The sequence below is a fragment of the Balaenoptera physalus genome (assembly GCF_965194825.1).
Source record: "Balaenoptera physalus genome assembly, chromosome: 7".
NCBI classification, from domain to species: Eukaryota; Metazoa; Chordata; class Mammalia; order Artiodactyla; family Balaenopteridae; genus Balaenoptera; species Balaenoptera physalus.
Genome location: NC_138886.1, coordinates 5448956 through 5473256, shown reverse-complemented (window position 1 = coordinate 5473256; position 24301 = coordinate 5448956). Strand labels below are relative to the sequence as shown.

The window sequence follows — 24301 nt, the reverse complement described above, 5'->3', positions numbered from 1 at the left end:
ATATCCATCCTAAGGGAGTGAAGTGGTATCTCATTTTGGTTTTGGTCTGGCTAATGATGTTGGGCATCTTCTCATGTGCTCATTGACCATTGATATATCTTTTTTGGAGAAATGCCTATGTAGATCCTTTTTTCTGTTTTCCATTTTTAAATTGGGTTATCTTTTTTTTTTTTTTTTTGGCTGCGCTGCACAGCTTGCAAGATCTTAGTTCCCCAACCAGGGATCGAACCCGTGCCCTCTGCAGTGAAAGCACGGAGTCTTAACCACTGGACCTCCAGGGAATTCCCGGGTTATCTGTCTTTTTATTTTTGAGTTGTAAGAATTCTTTAAATATTCTAGATAAATGCCTTACCAGATACAATGCTTTGCAAATATTTTCTCCTATTCTGTGGGTTGGCTTTTCATTTTTCTCAATGGTGTCTTTAGAAGCGCAAATTTTTTGATTTTGATGAAGTTCAATTCATCTGTTTTTTTCCTTTGTCAGTTGTGCTTTTGGTGTCACATCTAAGAAGGCTTTGCCTAACCCAGGTCATGAAGATTTACTCCTATATTTTCTTCTAAGAGTTTTATAGATTTAGCTCTCACATTGGGCCAAGATGTTTAAACAGAGGATTGAAGTGACTTCTCCTCAGTGCGTAAGGAAGACTGTGGACAGTGACAGAGGTGGCAGCAGCGGGAAAGGCCCCCTGGGGTATCTGGGACCAGGGCAGAACAGCCAGAGGGAAGAAAGCAGATGTGGGAAAGGGGTGTAGAGAAGTTCTCTGCTGCTCTGGGGAATGTGAGTCGACTGCTAATAGTAGAATTTATGGGAGGGCTCCCTCTGTCGGTCATTCATTCGTTCCTTAGTCCATGGGTTTTTCTGTTCTTAGGCATTGCTTGCTGACACCTGTCGGGGCAGGTGAGGATGTAGGCGGCTGTCCTCCCCACCCGCCCTGCTCCCCAGCCACATTCCCTTCCCATCCCGGCCTCCCAGCTCTGAGTGATTGTGGTGGATCTGGGGCCACTGTGAGCGCTCCTGCGGCACAAAGGTGGCAGCTGGGCAGAGAGGAGGGCAGGGTGGGGCCTGAAGAGCCCACATCTTGATGTCAGCAGGGTGGGGGAGGGGACCAGGACTAAAGCAGATGGAGAGGCCACTGGGAGAGGGGGCATTGAGCAGAGGGGGCCAAGGAGGGGACCCAGGGTGGGCTGGGAGGAGCAGCCCAGGAGCAAGAGCCAGGAGTGTGGACTGCACGGAGGCCTGGGGGAGGGGGCTTCCAAGTAACACGGATGACCCGTGGCCCAGGAAGTAAGGCAAGGCGTGGTCCCCTGGCTGTGACCACAAGGGGCTGTTGGTGAGGAGGCTTTGCAAGAGCAGTTTCTATTGAGTGGCCCAGAGAAGCTGAATTGCAGTGGACTGAGGGTTGAATTGGGAGATGAGACCATGGGGCCAACAGATATAGACTTCTCTTAAGAACTTTGGATCAAACAGAAGTTAGATGGAAGCAGGAGAAAGAGAGGGGTTCAGGGGGGATTGTGTTAGGATTGAGGGGGCGTTGAAACAGGCATATCTCCAGACTCCAGGGGTCTAAAATCACGGGGAGGGAATGAGACCAAAAGGCACAGGTGGAAGGTTTGGCTTTGTTGGAGCGTAGTGAAAGAAATAACTTTCTAATGGTAGAGCAGGCTTCTTCAGGATGTGGCAACATCCCATTGCTGGAGATAGTTGAGCAAAAAGAGATGGCTGCCTGTCAGGGGTGTTAGACTGCAGATTCCTGTGCAGGGAGACAAACGGGCCTAGTTAAGGGATGGCAAGTACTTGGGGGGCATGCCAGCATTGTCCTCTCCTGTGTCCTTGACAGGCGTCACTCATTAATCCCGGCACACCCAGCACAGTGCTCCAGGCAGCCTCTAGCGGTCCGTCCAAGAGAGTATATGCAGCACAGCCGTTCTGCTCTCCCTGGACCAGGATTCTGACGCTCACTTCCCTTCTGTAAAATGGGTCCACGTCTTCCCACTGCAGGGAAAGCTTACGAGATCACCTACGTGCGGCTGAAGTTCCACACCAGCCGCCCTGAGAGCTTCGCCATCTACAAGCGCAGCCGGGCCGGCGGTCCCTGGGAGCCCTACCAGTACTACAGCGCCTCCTGCCAGACGACCTACGGCCAGCCCGAGAGCCAGTACCTGCGCCCCGGCGAGGACGAGCGCGTGGCCTTCTGCACCTCCGAGTTCAGCGACATCTCCCCGCTGAGCGGGGGCAACGTGGCCTTCTCCACCCTGGAGGGCCGGCCCAGTGCCTACAACTTTGAGGAGAGCCCCGTGTTGCAGGTCAGAGAGGAGTGGGGCTGGGCGGGGGCGGGATTGGGGCAGGGGCTGGGCTGGACATTCGGGTCCAGGGGACCATTGGGAAGTCTAAAAGGGCAGGAGGACACAGGGGACTGTGAGAGATCCCACGGTTTTCAGATTTGAAACAGCAGAAGCTTTTGTTGCATCTGAATCTTTTGTGGGTGACTGATAATGAAATAGAGGGAAGAGGGTGCCCTGTGACAGCTACAAACTCAGCTGACCCCTTCCTTAGGCAGGTGTGGAAACTGAGGCCCGGAGTGGGGAAAGGACTTCCCAAGGGCACACGTGGGTTGGTGGAAGGGCCCAGCGCAGACCCTGAGGGTCCTGACTCGTAGCTGGAGCTTCTGCTAGAACTCCCTGCTGGGAGCCCCGCTTCCTCCCTCTGTGATGGATGGCGTTGCCTGCCCTGTGTGTCTCCAAGGGCTGTGACGGGGATAAGAGGGAAAACGCGAAAAGAACGTGAGTTTGGAGTCGTAGAGTCCTGGGATCTGTGCTGTCAGGCAGAGCTAGCCAACAGAACTTCCTGCAGCGGCAGAAATGGTCCCTGGCAGCACCCTCCGGGATGGTAGCCACGAGCCACGTGTGTCTGTAGAACACATGAAATGTGACTAGCACGACTGAGGAATTGCATTTTCATTTTTATTTCATTTTAATGAAGTTTAAACAGCCACATGGGGCCAGCAGCTGCCACGTTGGACAGCCAACTATAAAGTGACCGGCACAGTGCGTGTCCTAGAAGAGATGCTCATTCACTCTTTGAAGATAAGAGCTCGTGGTAGCTCACGCATCTCATCCTCATGGCAGAGAGCGTGGCAGGCTTGTGGCTGTGTGCACCCGTACGGGGCCCCCATCCTGCCCACCTGGGTCTACTCAGGTTTGTGGCCCTACCAGTATAAGCACCCGCGCGTGTCCACATTTCTGTGCGTCAGTGACGGTTCATCTATGGATGTGGTGGGTCTGTTGGATGTTTCGGGGCATTGGACGGCACTCGAGTCCACTTCCCTGCGTTCCGACAGGCCTCTGCCGAGAAAAACTGCTATCTTCTTCCCTCGACGTATTCAGAGCATTTCCTTTGCCTGTCTGGGATAATGAGGGGGCTGGGATTAGAATCCCGTTTGTTTCTGGAGGGGACACTGAGGCCCAGAAAGAGGTTGTGCCCCACCCAGGCTGCCCAGCACAAGAAAACACGGTGTCAGCTGGCTTGAGGTCCCCAAGACCACCCTCAGCTTCCGTGATTCACTGGAAGGACTTTGTACAGAACTCAGAAAAGCCGCTGTACTCACGGTGACGATTTATTACAGTGAAAGGATCCAGACTGAAACCAGCAAAGGGAACAGGCGTGTGGGACGGGGACGGGCACGTGGGACGGGGACAGGCACGTGGGACGGGAACGGGCACGTGGGACGGGGACGGGCACGTGGGACGGGACCGGGCACGTGGGACGGGACCGGGCACGTGGGACGGAAATGGGCACGTGGGACGGGACCGGGCACGTGGGACGGGGACGGGCACGTGGGACGGGAACGGGCACGTGGGACGGAAATGGGCACGTGGGACGGGACCGGGCACGTGGGACGGGGACGGGCACGTGGGACGGGACCGGGCGCGTGGGACGGGGACGGGCGCGTGGGACGGGACCGGGCGCGTGGGACGGGACCGGGCGCGTGGGACGGGGACGGGCACGTGGGACGGGAACGGGCATGTGGGACGGGAACGGGCACGTGGGACGGGTCCAGGAGAGACCAGGCATGGGGGTTCTGGGTGTCCTCTCCTAGTGGAGTCTTGGGGACAGTGCTGATTTCTCCCAGCAACAGATGTGACAAGTGCATTGCCAACCAGGGAAGCTCAGCCGTGCGTTGGAGTCCAGGGTTTTTATTGGGGGTCAGCCACATGCACATGGCAGACTGCCTATGGCTGACCTTGATCTCCAGCCCCTCCAGAGAGCAGGCTGATTCTGTGCGGCCCAAGGCCTCCCCATAAATCACATTGTCAGCATTGACCGTCTGGGGTGGCCCAGGACCCCGGGTGAACAAAGTTACTCTTATCAAGCAGGACATTCTGAGGACTTGCAGGTGACCCCCCAGGAGTGGGGGACAAAGGTCAGAACTCTCTCAGGCAAGGTTAATCCTTTCCGGCACAAAGTCTCATCTCCAGACGCCCAGGCCCTGCTTATCCCATTAAAAACGTTCACTTTTGATCATCACATGATTCTGTTGAAAATGACAATTTCTTCTCCACGGGGCTCCAAGCTCTGTAGATTAGAAAACATCGGCCAAGGTCATCTGAAGACAAGCACAAGGGCCGGGCCCCTGCTCTGCCTGCATCTGTGCTATCTTGACAGAGGGGCCCCCTGACTTGTTGCCCCTTATGTCCTGGATGCTGTCCCTAACGGAAAAACAGGCTTTTCAGAAATGAGACCCCTGCAGCCCCCAGGCAGAAGAAGGACAGAGAAGGTCAGAGAAGGACAAAAAAAGCCAAGCCCCCCCTCCCCTTCTCTCCCCTCTGGGCACCCCCAGGGTGGCGCTTCCTCTGAGGACGTGGAGCATTTGGGGTGTGGGGTAACGAAGGATGTGTCCATGCGGCTGCTGTGTCTTGGGTCCCTCTGTCCTCCATGGGGGCCAAGGACCTTGGGGAGAAGGCTGACCCTCTCTGGGGTGCTGGCTGGAGCAGAACCGCTGCTGCTGGAGACGAAGCTCCTGCCTCCCGCTTCTCGTTAACGCTGCGTTCTGGCTCCCAAGTCTGTCCAGAGTCAACCCGAGAGCCCACTTGTAGTTTTAGCTGGGCCATTGTAAGTTGCACAAGGTCCTTGCCTCTGTATACTGGGGCTCCGGTTTGCCTCCAAAGTTACCTCTAAGGCGTCAGCGAGTGACCCGTAGAATTTGGGCTAAGGGAACAAATTCCCCTTCTCGCTCCCAGCTCCCTTCCTGGTGTCTCAGGGAGATTCTGATGCTGTTCCCGTCACCATCGTCTTCAAGACTGATGGAGCAGGTCATAGGCTGCAAAGCAGATGCAGGAACCCAAAGAGGGGTCACTGCGGTCCGAGACCTTGGGCAGGTCATTGCCCTCTGGGCTCCATTAGTATGATGAGGGCGTCGGGGTAGATGCAGGAAGGCAGGCTACCTAGTAGCTAAAGCTGGGACCCCGGGGTCAGATAGATCCGAATTCCAGCTCTACGGGTGCCAGCCGTGCAACTAGGAAGCAGAGTACTTACCCTCGCTGATCCTTAGTCTTCTCCTCTGTAAAACATGGGTAAGAATAACACCTCCCGGTGGGGTTATTGTGAGGACCTGAGCCATAACCACACAATAAGCGTCAGCTGCTGCACCTTCCAGCTTGGACATCAGCTGGCTTGGGTTCTCTAGGGGCACTTTTTCTGCAGAAAGAAAAGACTCTTAGACCATCGGTTGTGCTCTGCTGGGTTCCCACCCCGGGCCTCAGCCCCTTGCTCCTCAGTTGCTTCAGGGACCGACCAGCAGCGTCAGTACCACCTGGGCACGTGTGGAAATACAGAGTCTCAGGCCCCACCTCTGATCAGAAGCTGCATTTTAACCTGATCCCTGAATGTACACTGACATTTGGGAAGTGGTTCAGGGAGTGACTCCCCGGAGGTTTACAAACTCAGCTGAGTGCTGAGGTCCCCTCTGAAGCTTTCTGGTTCTGGACCCCTCCCTGGCTGAAGCATCCTCAGGCAGAGGCCCCGGTCCCCAGGCCACGGGCTCGAGAGTTGCTGAGCCCAGGGGGATCAGAGAGGCACGCTGGCCTGAGTCATGCTGGGGTGAGAAGTCAGACTTTATGCCAGTTCATTTTCTGTCCTGATGGGCCTGATTGCTAAACCAGCAGCTGCTGGGCTGAATTAAAATGCTGATTAACATTCAGCTGGAGCTACCTCTGATTATAACAGCAGGCAGATGAAAATGTCAGCTTTCACGTGGGCTCTCCCCCACTTCCCCACCAGCTCTTCCACGGGGAAGCCTCTCATTCCGCCATCAGCAGGTATTTATCGAGTGCCTGCTGTGTGCCAGGCAGAGCCCGGGCTGGGGATGCAGCGAGAACCAGGGGCCCTGAGTCCTTGTCCTCTTGGGGCTGTGTTCTGGGGGGACAGATGTCACCTGGGGCAGGTGCCTTGTCTGTGGGAGCCTGATTCTTAGAACGTGAGAAGCCTATAAACCCAGGGTCCACCCCACGCCACGGCGCTGGGACGCATCTTCCCATGGCTGCCCTCTAGAATGGGGGTGCAGTCCCGCTGAGCAGTCAGGTAACCTGCGTGACACGGTTTTAGATGGGCTGCTCCAGCACCTTGACCATGTGCCAGCCTCCGTGCCCCGCTGCTGACATTGGCCATCCTCCTCCAGCACCCTCCTGGAGCTGACATTATTCCTTGTCCTATTTCACAGATGGGGAAATGGAGGCTCTGAGACACTGAGCAAATTCCCCAAAGTTGCACAGTTAGGAAGGGGCCGGGCATCCAGGTTGGTGTGACCCAAAAGCACAGGCTTCTTATTTCTGCAGTGTTCTCGGAACTTGTCAGTGTTTGGCCTGTCCCTGTGTCCCAGAAGATGCCCCAGGGAGACGGCTGGACCCTCCAGCAGAGCAGGGTGGGAGCAAACATTCAGGAGCCTGCTGATGGCGCCCTTTCCCTTCCACCTTGTCCCCCAGGACTGGGTCACCAGCACCGAGCTCCTCATCTCCCTAGACCGGCTCAACACGTTCGGGGATGACATCTTCAAGGACCCCAAGGTGCTGCAGTCCTACTACTACGCCGTGTCGGACTTCTCTGTGGGTGGCAGGTAGGCGGGAAGCAGGGCAGCGGCCGGGACGCTGTACAGGATGGCTGCCACGTGGGGTCACCCGGTGGCTACCGTGGAGGGTAAAGAAACCACTTCTGGTGCTCCAGGGGGGCAAAGGAGCAGGAGCCTGGTTCCTGGGCCCGGCATTCGAGGCCTTCGTGACCCACCTGCCTCCCGCCTCCCAGCCCCGTTCCTGCTGCTTTTCCCACGTCAGCTGTGTTTCCGCTGCCGTCAGCGGGACACACCAGCCCTTTGCACCTGTGGTTCCCTCTGCCTGGTGGTCCGTCCCCCTTTCTTTTCTTTCTTCCTTTTTTTTTTTTTTTTTTTGCATCTGACAGTACATTCATTCACGCCACATGTGCCCATGTGGGGCAATGTTCCACGCTCTCGTCTAACACGTAGAACCTGCTTAAATTTCCAGTCGGACCACCGTCCTGTGGGACGTGGGCTCCAAATGAAGCTGGTTAACAGTGGCTGTAAGCAGGCACAGGACCTCAGGCTTTCAGAGCTTTGCTTCTTTCATCAGCACTCATGAGCTTATAACTGATGGAGCCCATCAACCCCATTCTTCCCCAAATCTTCCGGTAAACTTGGGTAGAGTAGGGCTTCCTGGGGACCCAAGCGTGTTTAATAAGGCTTTGAGGCATCTCCAAACAGTACGAACGGTTCAGGCCACTCCAAAGCCCCACGGCCAGTGACCCAGAAAGGTCACCGAGGAAGGAGGCACCGCACTTCTGCCCCCTTCTCATGTGAGGGGCGTCGGGCTGTTCTGTCGGGACCCCTGGCCCTGGCCTATATACTCCTCTAGCTTCGATCAGTGCACATTGTAGTTTAAGCATCTCACCTCTCCAAGAAGCAGGGGCCATCCTGTACACACGTGGCCACCTGGTACTGGGCCCTCCAGGCACAAATGACGTCTTTAGTATAAACGCTCCCTCATCAGGCTCCTTCTTGGAAAGGAGAGAGGAGACAGATGTGTTCCTGCCCCAGGCAGACAGTAACCAGATCAGTCCCCAGTAATCATGTCGCACGCCCCAGATTAACAAGGATAGGAAGCCAGGGCAGGGTGTGCTGGCTGTCAGGGAGACCACCCTGCAGATGGGGACCCTGCGGGAGGTCAGGGAGACCACCCTGCAGATGGGGACCCTGCGGGAGGTCAGGGAGACCACCCTGCAGATGGGGACCCTGCGGGAGGTCAGGGAGACCACCCTGCAGATGGGAACCCGGCGAGGCTGGAGAGGTGAGGGGCAAGCATCCCAGGTAGAAGAGCCAGCATGTACGAGACCCAGGCTTGAGGAACGAGGCAACAGCCCTGCAGCTGGAACAGGGGGCGTGCAGACGGCTGGAAGATTGTCGGGGCCATGGACCAAGTTTATGCAGTCAGTGGGAAGTTGCTGAGGATATGGCCAGGGTAGTGACAGGGTCGGATTTCTGAGACACCCCAACCCCTGACATCGCAAGGGGGCAGATAAGAGGAGAGAGAAGAAGCTGGCTGGGCAGAGATGGTGGTAGGATGGGAGAGGTGTGGATCCGAAAGCTGTTTAGGGTGGGAAGTCAGCTCCACGTGGGAGTGGTGGCCCATGGGGGTAGGGGGTGAGGGGCTTCCAAACTTCGAGGATGTTTAGGTGGCGTTCAGAGAGGTGAAGACGTCTGGGAAGGGAACACGGGCCCAGCTGCCTACACTCAGGGTGTCTGCACCCTCTGGAGGCTGGCGCTCGGGTGTGAAGGGGAAATGGGGGGTGTCTGTGAGGGCCCCTCTGCTCCTCCTCCTCCCCCGCCACTCCCACACTCGATTCAGGTCAAACCGCCCGGGAGCGGGGCCTCTCCAAGGATGGTGAATGGCGGTGAGCTGCAGTGTCTGCCATCAGGGGGCTTCGGGACAGAGAACATCTGGGCCCCAGCTGCCAGAGCCGGACCACCCTCAGGCCAGCAGCTGGCTGGGGGGCAGTGGCCCGGCAGCCTGTGTCCCACAGTGGCCTACAGGAATTTCACTCTTTCCCTTGGGATCAGAGGGCTTCGTGGAGGAGGGCGTGTTTGCAACATCCCCTTGGGGCCATGGGTGGTCCCTTGTCCCGAGACGGGTGACCGCTGTCTCCCAAGACTGCCTGGTGCCCGCCTCACCCCTGCCAGAAGTGCTGGGCATTACCTGCCTACCCTGAGCTCCCAGGGAGGCCTGGCGAGGAAACAGTGCTCTGTGCCCTTCCCAAGCCCTGTGTCCCCAGTACCATGGGTACTGGCAGTGGTCAGAAGTTCTTCAACATCCACTTAGGACAGAGCGTGGAACATAGCTTATGAGGAGACACCAAGTGGCCGTAGGGGAGTGTCTAGGAGCTCAGGGTCTGCGTGGAGTAGGAGAGAACGGGCTTCAGATTCTAGCTCTGCCATGTAGCATTCGTCCCTTCATGGTCTGAGCCTCAGTTTCCTCATCCGTGAAACGTGGATAGCTGTGGTCCGTCCTGCTGCAGTGGTGAAACTCCAGAGAGAAGATGTGAGCTGATTGCTCGGTTGGGGGCTGCTACACAGGAAGGCTGGGAGCTAGGAGCCATGGCCATCCTCTGTGTGGCTCAGTCTGGCCACCCGGGATGGGGGCGATGACGCCACCGGGTCAGGCTCAGCCGAGCACGCTGTGTGGCCCCCTGAGCACCTTTGTTCCTGCCTGATTCCGCCTGTCTGACTCTGCGGGAGGGGGAGTGGGGCAGGCCCAGGGCTGCCCTCAAAGGCACAGGCTCACTGGGGTCTTGAGATGAGTTGGGGGATGTCCTGTGTAAGGCGCAATCTCCCTCTCATCCCTTTAGACACGAAGGAGGGGGCATGAGGTGGCCTCCCGGGCTGCCTCCACCTCCCACCCACTGCCCTGAGAGCTGGCCCACCCTCTAGCCAGGAGACTGAGATGACTTCTTCCTGGGTCCCCCTCGGCCCCTGGGTGTGGTGCCTTCAGTGGCAGCATCGAGAACTTTACCATTACTAACTGGTGGCCTCGGGCAGCCTCTCTGTGCCTCGGTTCCTCCGTCTGTTAAATGGGGATCATAGCGGGCTTGTGAAGATGCTATGGGTTTAGACGTGTGCAGAGCTCAGAACAGCCCAGCGCGGTCGGTTCTGTAACTGTTGCCCCGGGCACATAGTAGGAGTTCAGTAAAGCTCCATAGCTGAGCCGTAGAATCAGGAGCTCACCCGAAGGCAGGGGCTACCTGGTGATTAACCCCTTCTCCGCCGGCACCTCTCCCAGCTTCCGGACACCCCCCACCCCCGTGTTCTTTTCCCAGGTGCAAGTGCAACGGGCACGCCAGCGAGTGTGGCCCCAACGAGGAGGGCCGGCTGGTCTGCCGATGCCAGCACAACACCACGGGCCCAGACTGTGAGCGCTGCCTGCCCTTCTTCCGGGACCGCCCGTGGGCCCGGGGCACGGCCGAGGCGGCCAGCGAGTGTCTGCGTGAGTGTCCTGGGCCTTTGGTGGCCGGAGGCCGGGGGTGCAGGCCAGGAGACGAACTCCCCATCCCTGGCGGCGGGGCTGCTCCTGGGTGGGCCTGGCCGCAGCTTGGGACTCTAAAACCTGTGCAGGGATGAGGAGGAACCGAGGGAGAGCTGGAGGGGGCACGTGACCCTCCGTCCTCACCCCCTCAGGCAGCTCCCCAGACCCAGGCTCCCCAGGTAGAGGCATGCGTGGCAGGAGGGCTGAGAAGGACCCCCAACTTGTTCCTTTGTGTCAACTGCTCCAACCGCAGCTGCCGATCAAAGCCAGGCCACCCCAGGTCCTGGGGGTGCTGACCTGCCCGCCCAGCCTCTCCTGCAGGCCCCCAGGCAGCCCTTCGCTGCCCCGGCCCCCATGCGATGTGGCTGGCACTGCCTAACCTCACAGACACGCCGGAGAGGACGTTGCCATCATACTTTTTCCAGGGACGGGGGCCGCGCCCGGGGTGGGGGGCTCCTCCCAGCCTGGCGTGCCCCTCCAGCTTCCCTCTGTCCCCAAGCCCTGCCCTCCGACAGTCATCTGGCTTGCTCCGGGCTCCCATGTGTGGCTGGTTGTCACTGGGCACCAGACTCCGCCTAGCTCTGCTGCTGGCAGGAGGCGTGTCTTCATGGGCAGGCGCTCCTGACGGCTCAGCCTCTGGACCCACTGTGCTCCTGGGCTTGGGCTGCTGGCATGTAGAGCTGGGGTGGGGAGAGGACGGCTTGTTCCATGGAACAGGGTGCTGTCTGCAGGAGCTTCCCGGGGCCACTGTGGCCCTAATGAGTTCCTGCTGCCCTTGCTGGCCTGCCTCCACCAGGAAGTCCTCTCAGGGCCAAGGAAGCTGGCTGGCTCAGCCGTTCTGAGTCTGGGGCTCTCTCCATGGTGGGGACACAAAAGGCCAGATTGCTTCTCCTGTCAGGTCCTCACCCCTGAGGTCACATCTCTGTCCTCCCAGCCTGGAACCTGCGTTTCATGCCTGACCCCTTGTGCTCCCCAGTCCAGGCAGCCCCTGAGCCTCATTCACATCCCCCAACCCATCTGACTGTGTCCTTCTACACGGTCAACACTGTGGTCCGGCCGGTCACCCCTCCTCTGAGCATCTGAAGCCCCCACCTCCCTGCTCTCCCACCCCCCATCCCCCGCCTGCCGCCCAGCTGAAGGCACTTTCAAGTGCAGATGCGATTATATTCATCCACGGAGCCCCTTGCTCCAAGGTGAAGTCCACTGACCGCGGCTGCCCAGCCTCCCTGGATCAAGCCCTGGCTGACCTCTTGACCTCAGAACTGCCCCTGTGCCCCTCCCTGTCCCATCACAGTGCACAACGTCCCCACCCTCTGCCCTGCCCATCACATGACATGCCACCCTCCCATGCCACACTGGGTGAACCTTGCTTCTCTGCCTGTGGCACAACTATCCTCTCACCTCCTGCCTGGGACTCTCCCTTCCCTCTCCTCCCCTCCTTTGCCTGGACACTTCCTTCCTGCTCACCCTTCAGGTCCCACTTAGCTGTGACTTCCTCCAGGAAGGCAGCTGTAGGGCCCTCTTTTCACCTCCCAGAGCCTCCCTGCTTCTCCCATCACAGCCCTTCGCCTGCAGGATTTTCACCTGCTTGCTGCCTCTGACCTCCCTCAAACAGTGGGACCATGTATGCGGGCACTGGCCCACACCATGCTGGGCTCACCACGGGAGCCAAGACGGAACCGATCTTTGGTACATACTTTTTTTTTTTTAACATGAATGTACTTTGTTTATTTATTTATTTATTTTTGGCTGCACTGGGTCTTCCTTGCTGCGCGAGGGCTTCTCATTGCAGTGGCTTCTCTTGTTGTGGAGCACGGGCTCTAGGTGTGCAGGCTTCAGTAGTTGTGGCACGTGGGCTCAGCAGTTGTGGCTCGCGAGCTCTAGAGCGCAGGCTCAGTAGTTGTGGCGCACGGGCTTAGTTGCTCCGCGGCATATGGGATCTTCCCGGACCAGGGCTCGAACCCATGTCCCCTGCATTGGCAGGTGGATTCCTAACCACTCTGCCACCAGGGAAGTCCCTTTGGTACATACTTTTTAAAAATGTAGGAAGAGTAAGCTGGGACGAAGTGAGAGAGTGGCATGAACTAATATATACTACCAAATGTAAAATAGATTAGCTAGTGGGAAGCAGCCACATAGCACAGAGAGATCAGCTTGGTGCTTTGTGACCACCTAGAGCGGTGGGATAGGGAGGGTGGCAGGGAGATGCAAGAGGGCGGAGATACGGGGATATATGTATATGTATAACTGATTCACTTTGTTATAAAGCAGAAACTAACACACCATTGTAAAGCAATTATACTCCAATAAAGATGTTTTTAAAAAATGTATTTATGAGTGAATGAAAGGTGACTTGTATTTTCCATGCTTCTGAGTGACCTCATGGTCACTGGGGATCAGATTCACATACTCTGATGGCTCAGAGGATCCACAGGAGATCTTGGAGGGAGCCACGCTGCCACTCGAGAAGGTAGCCAGTCTGTGATCCATGACCAGGTGACTCTACGTCCTGGCTTGCCTGGGAGGGTCCTGTGTGTTGGTATATTTATTAATGGTGCCCCCTTTGTTCTCGAGAGTGTCCTGTTTCGGAAGATCAATTGACTGGTCTCCAGATCCTTGATCAAGCCAGGCCTGAACTCCATCCTTGCCCTTCCTCCAGCTGCCTGCTTACTCACCACAAGGAAGCTGATTGGCCCATACTCCCCTCCTACCATGTGCCACGGCCTCTCTCACACACCCTCCCCCGCCTCCTGCCCACAGCTTGCAACTGCAGCGGCCACTCTGAGGAGTGCACGTTTGACCGGGAGCTCTTCCGCAGCTCGGGCCATGGTGGGCGTTGCCTCCGCTGCCGTGACCACACAGCCGGGCCACACTGTGAGCGCTGCCGGGAGAACTTCTATCGCTGGAAGCCACGGACGCCATGCCAGCCCTGCGACTGCCACCCAGCAGGTGAGTGGGCCGCACTGCCCCGGCCCCCACCCTCGCCCACCGCCACGGGCTCCTGCTGCCCTGTGCCCTTCCTCCCCAGGCTCCCTGCACCTCCAGTGCAATGACTCCGGCACCTGCACCTGCAAGCCCATGGTGACAGGCTGGAAGTGTGACCGCTGCCTGCCCGGGTTCCACTCGCTCAGTGAGGGCGGCTGCAGGTGAGGGCGGTGGGGACAGTTGTAGATGACCCAGCAAGGGCGCACGGCGGCGGATTTGGACTGAATGATGGGAAGCAGGAGGGAGAGTCCCAAGCCCCTCGGAAGGCAGAGTTGGCAGCAGGTGGTTACCTGGGAGCGGAAGAGGAAGAAGGGATGAAGGCTGACCCCCTGGGGTTCTGCTTCAGGCACCTGGGCGAAGGGAGGCCATTCATGGCAAGGGGAGCACAGGGTGGGGAGAGGCTGAGTCTGCAGTGCTTGTGCGGCATCCAGGGGGACAGAGATGGGCAGGGGCTACTGGGGTCTGGACCTCAGAAGAGGGTCTAACACTTTACTGTCACTTGATTGAGAAAATACACAATGACCAAAAAAAATAAAGCCCTTATAAATTCAGAAGTACTATTAAATGACCTTGGCTTTGGTTCATTGCACCAGTCTCCTTGTATATTTGAAAGGCAGTGGAAATGCCATTGGGGAGGTTTGGGGAGTCTCAGATCTCTCTCAGAATACTCAGTGGTTCAGGCATAAAACTGGCCATTAGGTGGGGACCTGGATGCTTCCCCAGGGTCTCTATGGCCTCTGGGCCTCTGTACCTGCCACTTCTCCTACCCTAGAGCATTCTCTTCTCCCTCAACACCCTGCCTCTCCCCGGCCTGTGTCTGAACAAAGTCCTACTCATTCTTTAATTTTCAGCCAAGGTACAACTCCCCACCTCGTTCCCACTCCAGACACCTCACTGGTGCTGCCACAGCCTCTTCTTGTACATTCTCTCCCATAGCTTGTATCAAAGTACAGCATCTACCTGTTTGCCTGTCCATCCTCACTGGACTTAGGCTCTGTGAGGACAGGGACCATGTCTTATGAGATGGGGGATGGATGGATGGATGGGTAGATGGATGGGTGGGTGGATGGAAAATGCATGGATGGGTGAGTGAATAGGTGTGTGGGTGGGATGGATAGAAGGATAGAAGGGTGAATAAATGGATCAGTGGATGGAAGGATGAACGGATGGATGGATAAGCAGGTGGGTGGGCAGATAGATCACTGTTCAGGTGAGCGGATGGGTCACTTCCTTCACTCAGTGGGAACAGTAGAGCCAGGGGGCAGGCTCTTGGGTCAGCCTGCTTCCTGTTCCTCTCGGGCGTGGGGAAGGATAGAGAGATTCCTTCCAAGGAGCGTGGGCTATTCCCACTCTGGAGTTGCTCGTTGGACGCTTTCCTCTTGTCCTCTCTCTTTGGCAGACCCTGTGCCTGCAATCCCGCTGGCAGCCTGGGCACCTGTGATCCCCGCAGTGGCCGCTGCCCCTGCAAAGAGAATGTGGAAGGCAACCTGTGTGACAGGTGGGTGAACCGACCCAATAACAAGCCTGCTGGAAGTGACCTCAGTGGTGGTGGGAGGAGCAGGGGCCATCTTCCTCCCAGACTTGGGCAACCCCACCACCTGGCACCCTTCCTGGAACACCATGGATCTGACACCCAGGAAGTTATCTAAAGACTTTACAATACCATTGATACTTTGACCCACCACCACTGAGAGTTCATAAGCTGTGAAAATACATCTTTTTTCCCCTAGCTCAGAATCCTGAAAAGAAAGAGCTAGAAAGGATAGGAGAGACCATCTAATCCAGGGAGAGCAGATACATGGTACTCGTACCACAACCCTCCCATCTCACACTCAGGGCAGACATCACTAATAGAGCGCTACCACAACCCTCCCATCTCACACCCAGGGCAGACATCACCAATGGACCACAGCAGTTTACCATGAGCTCTACTGTAACCTCAGAATCCTTCTCTACGCCCTGCTCCAAGAAGTTCCCACCAATTGAGCTGAGATTCAAGCTTGTTTGCCATCCTTGCCATCCTATCATGGTACAAATGGAGCTTCTAAGGCTCAATGAGGCAGAAGGACTTTTCCCTGTACTTCCTCCTTCATGTGTTTAGGGGGCCTCCTAGCCCCAGCAATGGGCTGGCAGACAAATGTGGGTTTACGTCCTTGGGCACACTCTGTCCCCTCTTCCTGGCTTCATCTCCAACCTCTGAAGCCTTTGCAGCCAGCGTGGGGTGTGCCAGGGCCTCTTTGATCCTCTGGCCATGGGCCATGTGTGGGGAACCTGACACGGCAGTATATTGTGGACTCGACTCTTGCCAGACTATGTTGGGCCTCTACTGGTTCAGGAAGAAGCCCGGCCTTGACTCTCACCTTGTCCACGCGGGGCCTGTGGGCCCTGGGGTGGGAGGTCGACTCCCTGCTGGGTCTTCCTTCCCCCAAGACCCCTCAAGCTGAAGAGACAGAGTGGAGTTGGGGGACTAGATCCCACCAGCTCTACGCCACTGCCTCGTACCTTGAGGAGGTCCGCCTCTGAGCCTCACTTTACCTGTTTGTGAGATGGGAGGGCTGGTGAGGTGTGTTCGTTGGAGCTGGCCCAGCTTTGGGGTAATTGGCAGCTTCTTATGAATTGGATTCCTCCGCCTGGCTCGGCCCGAATGGAGCCCCCATGGTGCAAACCAGGAATATGTGTTTGTAAAAGGCCTCTGCAGGGCTCCTGGGAGAAATGGCTGATTCTGGGGCTGGGGCGGGGAAAACACAGGATGAGCCCGAAGCATCTTGTAGAAAACAGGGAAGTGCTTAAAAACAAAACCAGACAAAGACAAACCCAGAAAACCCCAAACCAGGATGGGGGCCTGTGTCAAAAGGACATGAGCGCCAACCTGAAAGAGTTCCCAGAGCTGGAACAAAATAAATAACAACAATATCGGATTATAATGCAAAGTATAAAATAAACATCCACGAGTCCACACTGATATAAATAGATGAGTGAATAAATAAATACAGGGGGATGAAGGGACAAATCTTCCTGGCAGAAGAATTCCACATTATACATGGAGAAGGAATGAGGGAAATATTAAAGCACTGTTACAACATCAGAGTAACGATCGCTGTAGGCCAGAGCCGCTGATGAATGCTGAAATTCGTGGGCAGAACTTGAGGGAAAAACAGGATATTTGCATAGCCCCCAAATATCTCCCTCAAAATATTTACTAATTACTGTGGTGCTTTCACCATAGGTCCACGATTCTTTGATTACTCACGCCCTCCCAGAGGTGGAGCTTAATTCCCTTCCCCTTGACCCTGGGCTAGATTTAGTGGCTTGCTTTTGACGACTAGAATATGGCAGTTTTGCAGTGGAGAAACCTGGCAGGGACTTCCCTGGTGGTCCAGTGGTTAAGACTCCGCACTCCCAATGCAAGGGGCCCGGGTTCGATCCCTAGTCAGGGAACTCAATCCCACATGCCACAACTAAGAGTTCGCGTGCAGCAACTAAAGATCCCGCACATGGCAACGAAGATCCTGTGTGCTGCAACTAAGACCTGGCGCAGCCAAATAAATTAATATTTAAAAAAAAAAAGAAAGAAAAGAAAAGAAACCCGGCAGGCAGCGCCTTAACTAAATGGTGAAGGTTAACTTTACCAGTGACATCATACATGACCAGTGATGTCATACATTACCAGTGACATCACACAGGTATCATTTACCCTGATATGATGTGAGAAGAAGGGCACTTCACCTCTATTTCTTCCCCAAACCCACAGCCCCAGTCTAATCTTGAAAAACACCAGACAAACCCAAACAGTGGACATTCTACAAAATATCTGACCAGTACTGTCAAAAGTGTCCAGGAAAGACCGAGAAGCTGTTACAGATGAGATTAAGGACACCACTAAATGTAATGCCATGTCCTGGATGGGATCCTGGAACAGAAAACAGATGTTCGTGGAAAAGGGGGAGAAATCCTAATAAAGTCTGGGGTTTAGGAAATAACGTTAATCAGTGTTAATTTCTTGGCTTTGGTAAACGTACCCTGGTAATGGCAGATGTTAACATTAGGAAAAGCTGGGTGAAGAGGCCATGGGAACTCGTGTCTACAATCTTTGCAACTCTTCTGTAAATCTGAAATTAAAACAACTTTCCCCAGTGATTCTGGGCTCTGGTTAGTCTAGCTGGGATCCCCCGAATGTAGCCAATTCATCTGGCCCCCGTGGGCATGTCCACCTCCATTGCAGATGTCGCCCTGGCACATTTAGCCTGCAGTCCCACAGCCCAGCCGGCTGCAGCAGCTGCTTCTGCTACGGCCACTCCAGGGTGTGTGCGGCCGCTCCCCACTTCCGGGAGTACCACATCCTCTCCGACTTCCGCCGGGGTAAGAAGTGCCCCCCCCCTGCAGCCACCTCCGAGGGGTCTGCTTCCCAGCCCAGCTGGGACGGGCGGTCCTGGGTCCTGCTCTGGGGAGATCCTGCGATGGTGGTATGGGTGAGTGTGGAAAGGAGGGGGCAGCCTCGGGCCCCAGCCCGGGCGTCTCCCACAGGCCTACACACCGGCCGTGCCCCTCTGGGTCCTTCAGTACCCCCAGCACCTACCTGCACCCCTTGGCTCCCTCCTGGCCGCTGCCAGGGGTGGGGGGTGGGCACCTGGCAGCCTTTGGAGACTGTGGAGGAATTTCCAGTTGCTCCTTGGCCCCCTTGGTGTATCCTAGTGCTGGGGATCCGGGCTCGATCCCCTGGCCTCCATTTATTGAGCAGCTGCTGTATGCTAGGCACCATGCGGAGCTCGTTATGCCCATGGAACCTCCTGGATTCCCTGGCAGGTAGATATTCTCATCCCCATTTTACAGATGAGGCAACTGAGGCCCAGAAAAGGAAGGTCACGTAACTTAGTTGTTGGCACCTTGGGTTCATCAGCTCCTGAGTTTTGCTCTTCACTGCTGTGCAGGTCTTCTCTCTAGGTCCAGGGGTGCTGTGGGGACCTGGGTCCCCAGCTCCAGGTGGATCTTTGGAGCAGGAAAGCAGTGGAGCTCTGAATTCTGCATTAAATCATGGCCTGAGTGGGTCCCTGCCATGCCCACTGAGTCTCCCCACCCCCGCATCTACCCCAGGGAGCTAGAACCTCAGGGCTGGCTCTGGGGCGCCCCAGATGCAGGGGGAGCAGTGCGCCCTCTGCTGGACACCACGCAGAAAGCAGGACCGAGCGGGGCTTGGAATGGGGACTGCATTGTGGTCACTTGGGCTGTAGTCCAGGATGTCAGCGTCAGAAGGGACTCATTTTATAGATCCTAGAATAACATCACGATCCTCCTCACTTGGAGCCAAGCCCTGGGTTTGGCACTTCAGTCTCAGCATCTCACGTGATCTCACTAACACCCTCAGCCAGCAGTTCTCAAACTTTTTGATCTCTGGATCCCTTCATGCTCTTGAAAATTAGAGAGAACCTCAAAGTCCTTTTGTTTATGTGGGTTGTTTATACGGATATTTTCTGTGTTAGAAATTAAAACAGTAGTTTTTAAATATCTGTGTATTAATTCATTTACAGATGACCGTAGTGAACTTATAACAAAATATAACTTCTGCCTGTGAAAAATAACCCTCTTTTTAAAAGACAAAAAACTTTGAGAAGAGTGCTGCCCGTTTTACATTTTTGCACCTCTCTTTAAGGTCTGACTTAATAGAAGTCAGCTGATTTTTACCACGGCTTCTGCCATTTAGTCTGTTGTGATATCACACATCCTGTAGCTTCTGGAAAATTCTCACCGTGAGAAAGAGAATGAAAAACGCAAATAACATTTTAATGTTATTTAGAAGATAGTTTGACGCCATGGGCCCCCTGAAAGAGCCTTACGGATCTCCCAGGATATTCAAACCAACTTGAGAACTGCTACCGGGACCACAGTACCTCATTGCCCCCATTTTGCAGATGAGGCACTAGCTGGCTTCAGAGAGGTTAAGTAAGTTGCCCAGGGTCACACAGCCAGCAAAGGGGCAGAGCCTAGTCTAGCACGGAAGAGCCCCAGACTTCCCCTTTCTGACCTCTTTCTGTTTCTTCATCCCTCCCTCCTCACCCCTTGGGTGCCCCAGGTGTTGGGCCTCCACCCTATTCTCCAGCTGCCCCCCTGGAGAGCGCCCTCTGGAGGTCACTTGCTCTGTGCCCGACTGTGCCTGGTGTACTGCCATCACCAGAGGGAGGGTGGACTGAACTGGGACTGGGGTCCCACCCTGACCTGGCCACTTCCGAACCAGGTGGCCTCCCTGGGTGCAGTGGGGCTCGTGGCACACACACCTGGAAGGACGGGGTGGTGAGGTCACGGGCGAGGAAATCCTCTAAAGACCTGAAGACGAGGTCAAGTCCAGTCTCGTTAGAGACGGCCCACAATGGGGTCTCCGGGCTGTCCTCATGTCCTCATCATGTGCTCAAAGCCCAGTGAAGGGGACTTCCCTGGTGGTCCAGTGGTTAAGACTCCATGCTCCCAATGCAGGGGGCCCAGGTTCGATCCCTAGTCAGGGAACTAGATCCTGCATGCTGAAGCTAAGAGCCTACATGCTGCAACTAAAGATCCGGTGTGCCACAGTTAAGACCCGGCGCAGCCAAATAAATAAATATATATTAAAAAAAAAAAAAAGACGCCTACGGAAGGGGCAGGGCAGGCCCAGAGGTCTGACTGTGCCCCAACAGAGCCGGGTCTCTGAGCCTCCTAGCTCCTTCTGGAGCCACCTCCCACCCCAAGACCCCCGTCCTGATCTGGAATGGGGATCCGAGCTGCCTGGCTCTGGGCACGGAGCGTTTGCTAGCACCAGCCGGCTCTCATCCCCCGCCCCCGGCCTGTCTCTAGAACAGTCTCTCCCCTCCCTGGGTCCTGGTGTTTCAGGCTGCACTCAGGCCTCTGGGGGTCGCCCTTGGGACCCGGGAAAGGGTGTGAAGTGGGAGGGGGCAGAGGCCACCCTCCAGGGCCTCACAGGGGCGTGTGTGTGTTTGCTGTCCAGGAGCCGAGGGCTGGCGGACCAGAAGCATGGGGGGCCCAGAGCATCCTGCACAATGGAGCCCGAGGGGGCTTCTCCTGGACCCAGAGAACAAGGAAGAGCTCACAGCACCAGGTACCTGCCTCCACAGGCAGGGGCAGGGCTGCCCGTGTTCATTTCCTGCGGCTGCTGTCACCGATTACCACCAACGTAGTGGCTAAAAGCAACGCAGATGTATTCTCTTTAGTGTTCTAGAGGTCGGAAGTCGAAAACGGGGCTTGCTGGGCTGAAATCGCGGTGTCGGCTGGGCCGTGCTCCTTCTGGGGGAGGCTCTGGGGGAGAATCCGTTCCCTGGCCTTTTCCAGCTTCTCCAGGCGGCCTGCATCCCTCTGCTCGTGGCCCTTCCTCCTCCTTCAAAGCCGGTCAAATCTTTCTCATGTTGCATCTTCCTGACACCACCTCTCCTGCCTTCCTCTCCCATCTTTGAAGGACCCTTGTGATTACATTGAGCCCAGCTGGATAATCTAAAATAATCTCTCTACTTTAAGGTCCGGCTGATTAACAACCTTAATTCCACCGCAACCTTAATTGCCCCCGCCATGCAGCACAACATATTCACAGATTCCAGGGATCAGGACCTGGACACATTTGGGGGCCATTTTCCTGCCGACCACGTGCCCCTCAGCCTCTGCTTCCTCATCACAGCCTTGCCACCCAGGGCTCCCTCAGGCCACTGTCGCACCCCAGACAATCCCTGCGCGTTTCCCATCAGCGTCTCACCCCGCCAGGCCACCGCACCCCCATGCCCGGGGCCATGGTATTCCTGTAGAAGCAAGAAGTTCTAGATTATTCTGAACCACTCCCCACCAACTAGGGCAGCTTTGGTCTCCTGGAAACTGTATCAGACCAGGAGCCTGGAGCCCATTCTTAGCTCCACTGTGGCCAGATCTGGGGTCCACTGGCTCCCTTCACCCAGTCCTGCCCTTTCCCTCTCTCTGCAAGAGGGACTAGAGAGGTGGCACTCAGACATCTGAGCAGCTGTGTGGATGCAGCACCCATGCGCCCTGCAGCCAGGAAGCAAAGGACGTGGGGTCCTCGGGTCCCCTCCTGGGGCAGGTGTTCCAAGTTCAGAAGCCCGAGAGCAGAAAACACGCTCTGTTCCCTCGCTGCTTTGTCAACGGATTTAAGGAGTTACTCACTCAAAAAGTGTTTGCTGGGTTCTCTGCTGGGTGTACTGGGCACACTGCAGTGGGCAGGGCAGGTGGTGGGCGAACTCAACCGTTTTTATATCACTTCTTTTTACGCACTCTCGTGAGTACAGAAGGCCTGAAGGGAGGAAGGATGGGGTGTCTTTTGGTCCCTTTCCTTCTGTGTCATGATTTTCCGCCTAAGCACTTGGCTAATACAGAGAAATGACAAAGTAAGACAGGCTATGATAGGGCCCCTTGGTCCTTTGTGCATCTGCCTTCTTTCCACTGGAAGCAAGTTCTGATTCCCATGGAAAGTGTGGCCCTTGGGGGCTGTCAGTGCCCCTACTTAGTCACACGTGTAGCACACTTGCCTGGTACTCGCTTTGAGCCTCAATAAATGCCATGGATGCGGGTCCCTAGGGATTCTGAGCTCACGGGGTGTTGGGCGTCATGAGCGCTGCGTGAACGGGCAGGCAGGTGCCACTGCCTTGCATACTGTGAGTTTCTCCTCTGCTCCTGTACAGACTCCCTTGTCCCATGGCACTTCACTTACAAAACCCAAGGTCCAAGATAAAAGTCTTAAGAGCGTCAAGATAGTGACAGCAGAGCATTAAGCCAGGCGTGGGGCCCCAGATAACTGCCAGGGTCACATGCCCAGGAAGCCAGCCCTGTCTGCGGAGGTATGCGTGGGCCACTCTCAGCTTCTTCTGTGCAGGAACCCTTTGATTTTGTAGTTTTATCTTTTGAAGGTTTAATTGCCAATAAAATCAGTGTAGACATGTAAAATCCAGCTAATTAAGTGAAGACCGTCAAAGCTGCCCTCTCTTGTCTTCAGAGAAGTTCCTGGGAGACCAGCGGTTCAGCTATGGGCAGCCCCTCACACTGACATTCCGGGTCGCCCCCAGGAGCTCCCCCATCCCTGCGAGGCTGAGGCTGGAAGGGGCGGGTCTGACCTTGACTCTGCGGCATTCCAGCTCGCCCAACCCCCTGGACGCCAGGCAGCCGGGGGAGGTCCAGCTCAAGTTCCTGTAAGTGTCTTGCTCTGTCCTGAGAGATGGGGTCGAGCAGTCGGGGTGGTCCCTGAGGTCCAGGCACACTTGGTTCCCCGGGGTCTGGGGGCTCCCGCCCTCCCCACTCCTGCTGGAGCCTTCCTGGCACCACCTGCCCCGGGCCTCAGGTTCTGCTTTGACCCCCTCCCCCTGCCAGGTTGCAAGAGACCTCCGAGGACGTGGACCCTCCGCTGCCCCCCTTCCACTTCCAGCGGCTGCTCACCAATCTGAGTGCTCTGCACATCCAAGCCAGTGGCCACAGCGCCAGCCCTTCCGGTTAGTCATGATAGGGGCACCCCCGGCCCCAAAACCAGCCAGGCCCCCGGGCTCTTTCGTGCATAGCCTTGTTGAGTCCTCACAGCAGGTGGTCACCGTCCCCACTTTACCACGAAGGAGTCTGAGGCTCAGAGAGGTTGGGACACTTGCCCAAGTTCATATAACCAGTAAGGGCAGCAGGAGTGGGTGCTGAGAACAGAGGCAGGGGCTGGACAGGTGAGGGGCCTGAGGATGGGCAGCTCTAAGGGACGGGTGCTTGGCCACAAGGCAGCCAAGAACCTGGCGTGGTCGCACCACGGCGGAGTCCGCCACTGCCAGGAGGTTGGAACCTAGAGGGCCCTAGGTTGGTGCTGGCCGCAGGGGATCGCTTCCCCCTGCTGGTGATCGGAGGTGTTGCACCTAGAGAAAGCCTGGTTTCTAAACCCTCTCAACCAACCAGCTAAGTCATCACAGCTTCAACCGGGACTTCTCACCACCTCCCATCCTGGTCACTGGGTGATTGCCCTGACGGTCCTCTGACTGTTCCTGGTTCCTCCCTTTTTCCTTAATGTACTTTCTCTCCTCCCCATCCCGTACCTGTATGTGCCTAGACCAGGGATCCTCCATGCCCCTTTTTAGAACAGATCTTTCGTATACAGCACCACTTTTACTATCTGGAAATGAAATTCACAGATATTATAACCTAGATACAATTTTTAAAAAACAGTATACTAACTGTAGTACACAGAATAAATAAAAGGAAAGTAAATGATATTTTTAAATAACCATATGAATTCCAAACAGTCACTGCTTCTAGGAGGGTGATTTGCTCCTTTTGAGAACCCCTGGCTTAGATGGCCAGCTTTTCCTGGGGCCCGTTTGAGTCCAAGGCTTGGGGGTTGTAACCCAGCCCCCTCCAGCCCCAGACCTTCCTCCTCTTTGGGGCTGTGGTTTAATTGCCTTCATCCCCATCATCCTTGCCAGTACTCCCTGCTCCCAAGACACCCCTTGCAGGAATTTCATTTTTACTCTTTCCAGCAGCTTCCAGAACTTCCTTCTGTCACTCACTCAGCCGTCAGTTAACAGATGTTTACAAAGCATCTACTTAGGCCAGGCCCGTGCTGGGTGTGAACTGGAGACGCACGTGGGTGTATTGATACTCATCTCACCCCACCCCCCAAACCTCCTCTGCCCACTGGTAACGTTCTGGGGTGTATCACTCCAGACCTTTCTGTGTGCATGTACTTACATTGGTATTTTTTTAATACAGAAATGTGATCCCACAGTATAATGATCTG

General features: G+C 56.0%; 1 protein-coding gene across 3 annotated transcripts in view; it reads left to right on the top strand.

Moving 5' to 3' along the window:
- Positions 1–24301, top strand: part of LAMC3 (laminin subunit gamma 3) — a 61311-nt gene that overhangs the window by 11167 nt on the left and 25843 nt on the right. For all 3 annotated transcript variants that reach the window (XM_082468094.1, XM_082468093.1, XM_082468095.1), the window contains exons 2-11: positions 2000–2304; positions 6979–7109; positions 10373–10539; positions 13339–13527; positions 13607–13724; positions 14963–15061; positions 17786–17922; positions 20534–20644; positions 22535–22727; positions 22906–23024. In XM_082468094.1, the coding sequence (XP_082324220.1) occupies positions 2000–2304; positions 6979–7109; positions 10373–10539; positions 13339–13527; positions 13607–13724; positions 14963–15061; positions 17786–17922; positions 20534–20644; positions 22535–22727; positions 22906–23024 (1569 nt within the window). The remainder of the gene's footprint in view (positions 1–1999; positions 2305–6978; positions 7110–10372; positions 10540–13338; positions 13528–13606; positions 13725–14962; positions 15062–17785; positions 17923–20533; positions 20645–22534; positions 22728–22905; positions 23025–24301) is intronic.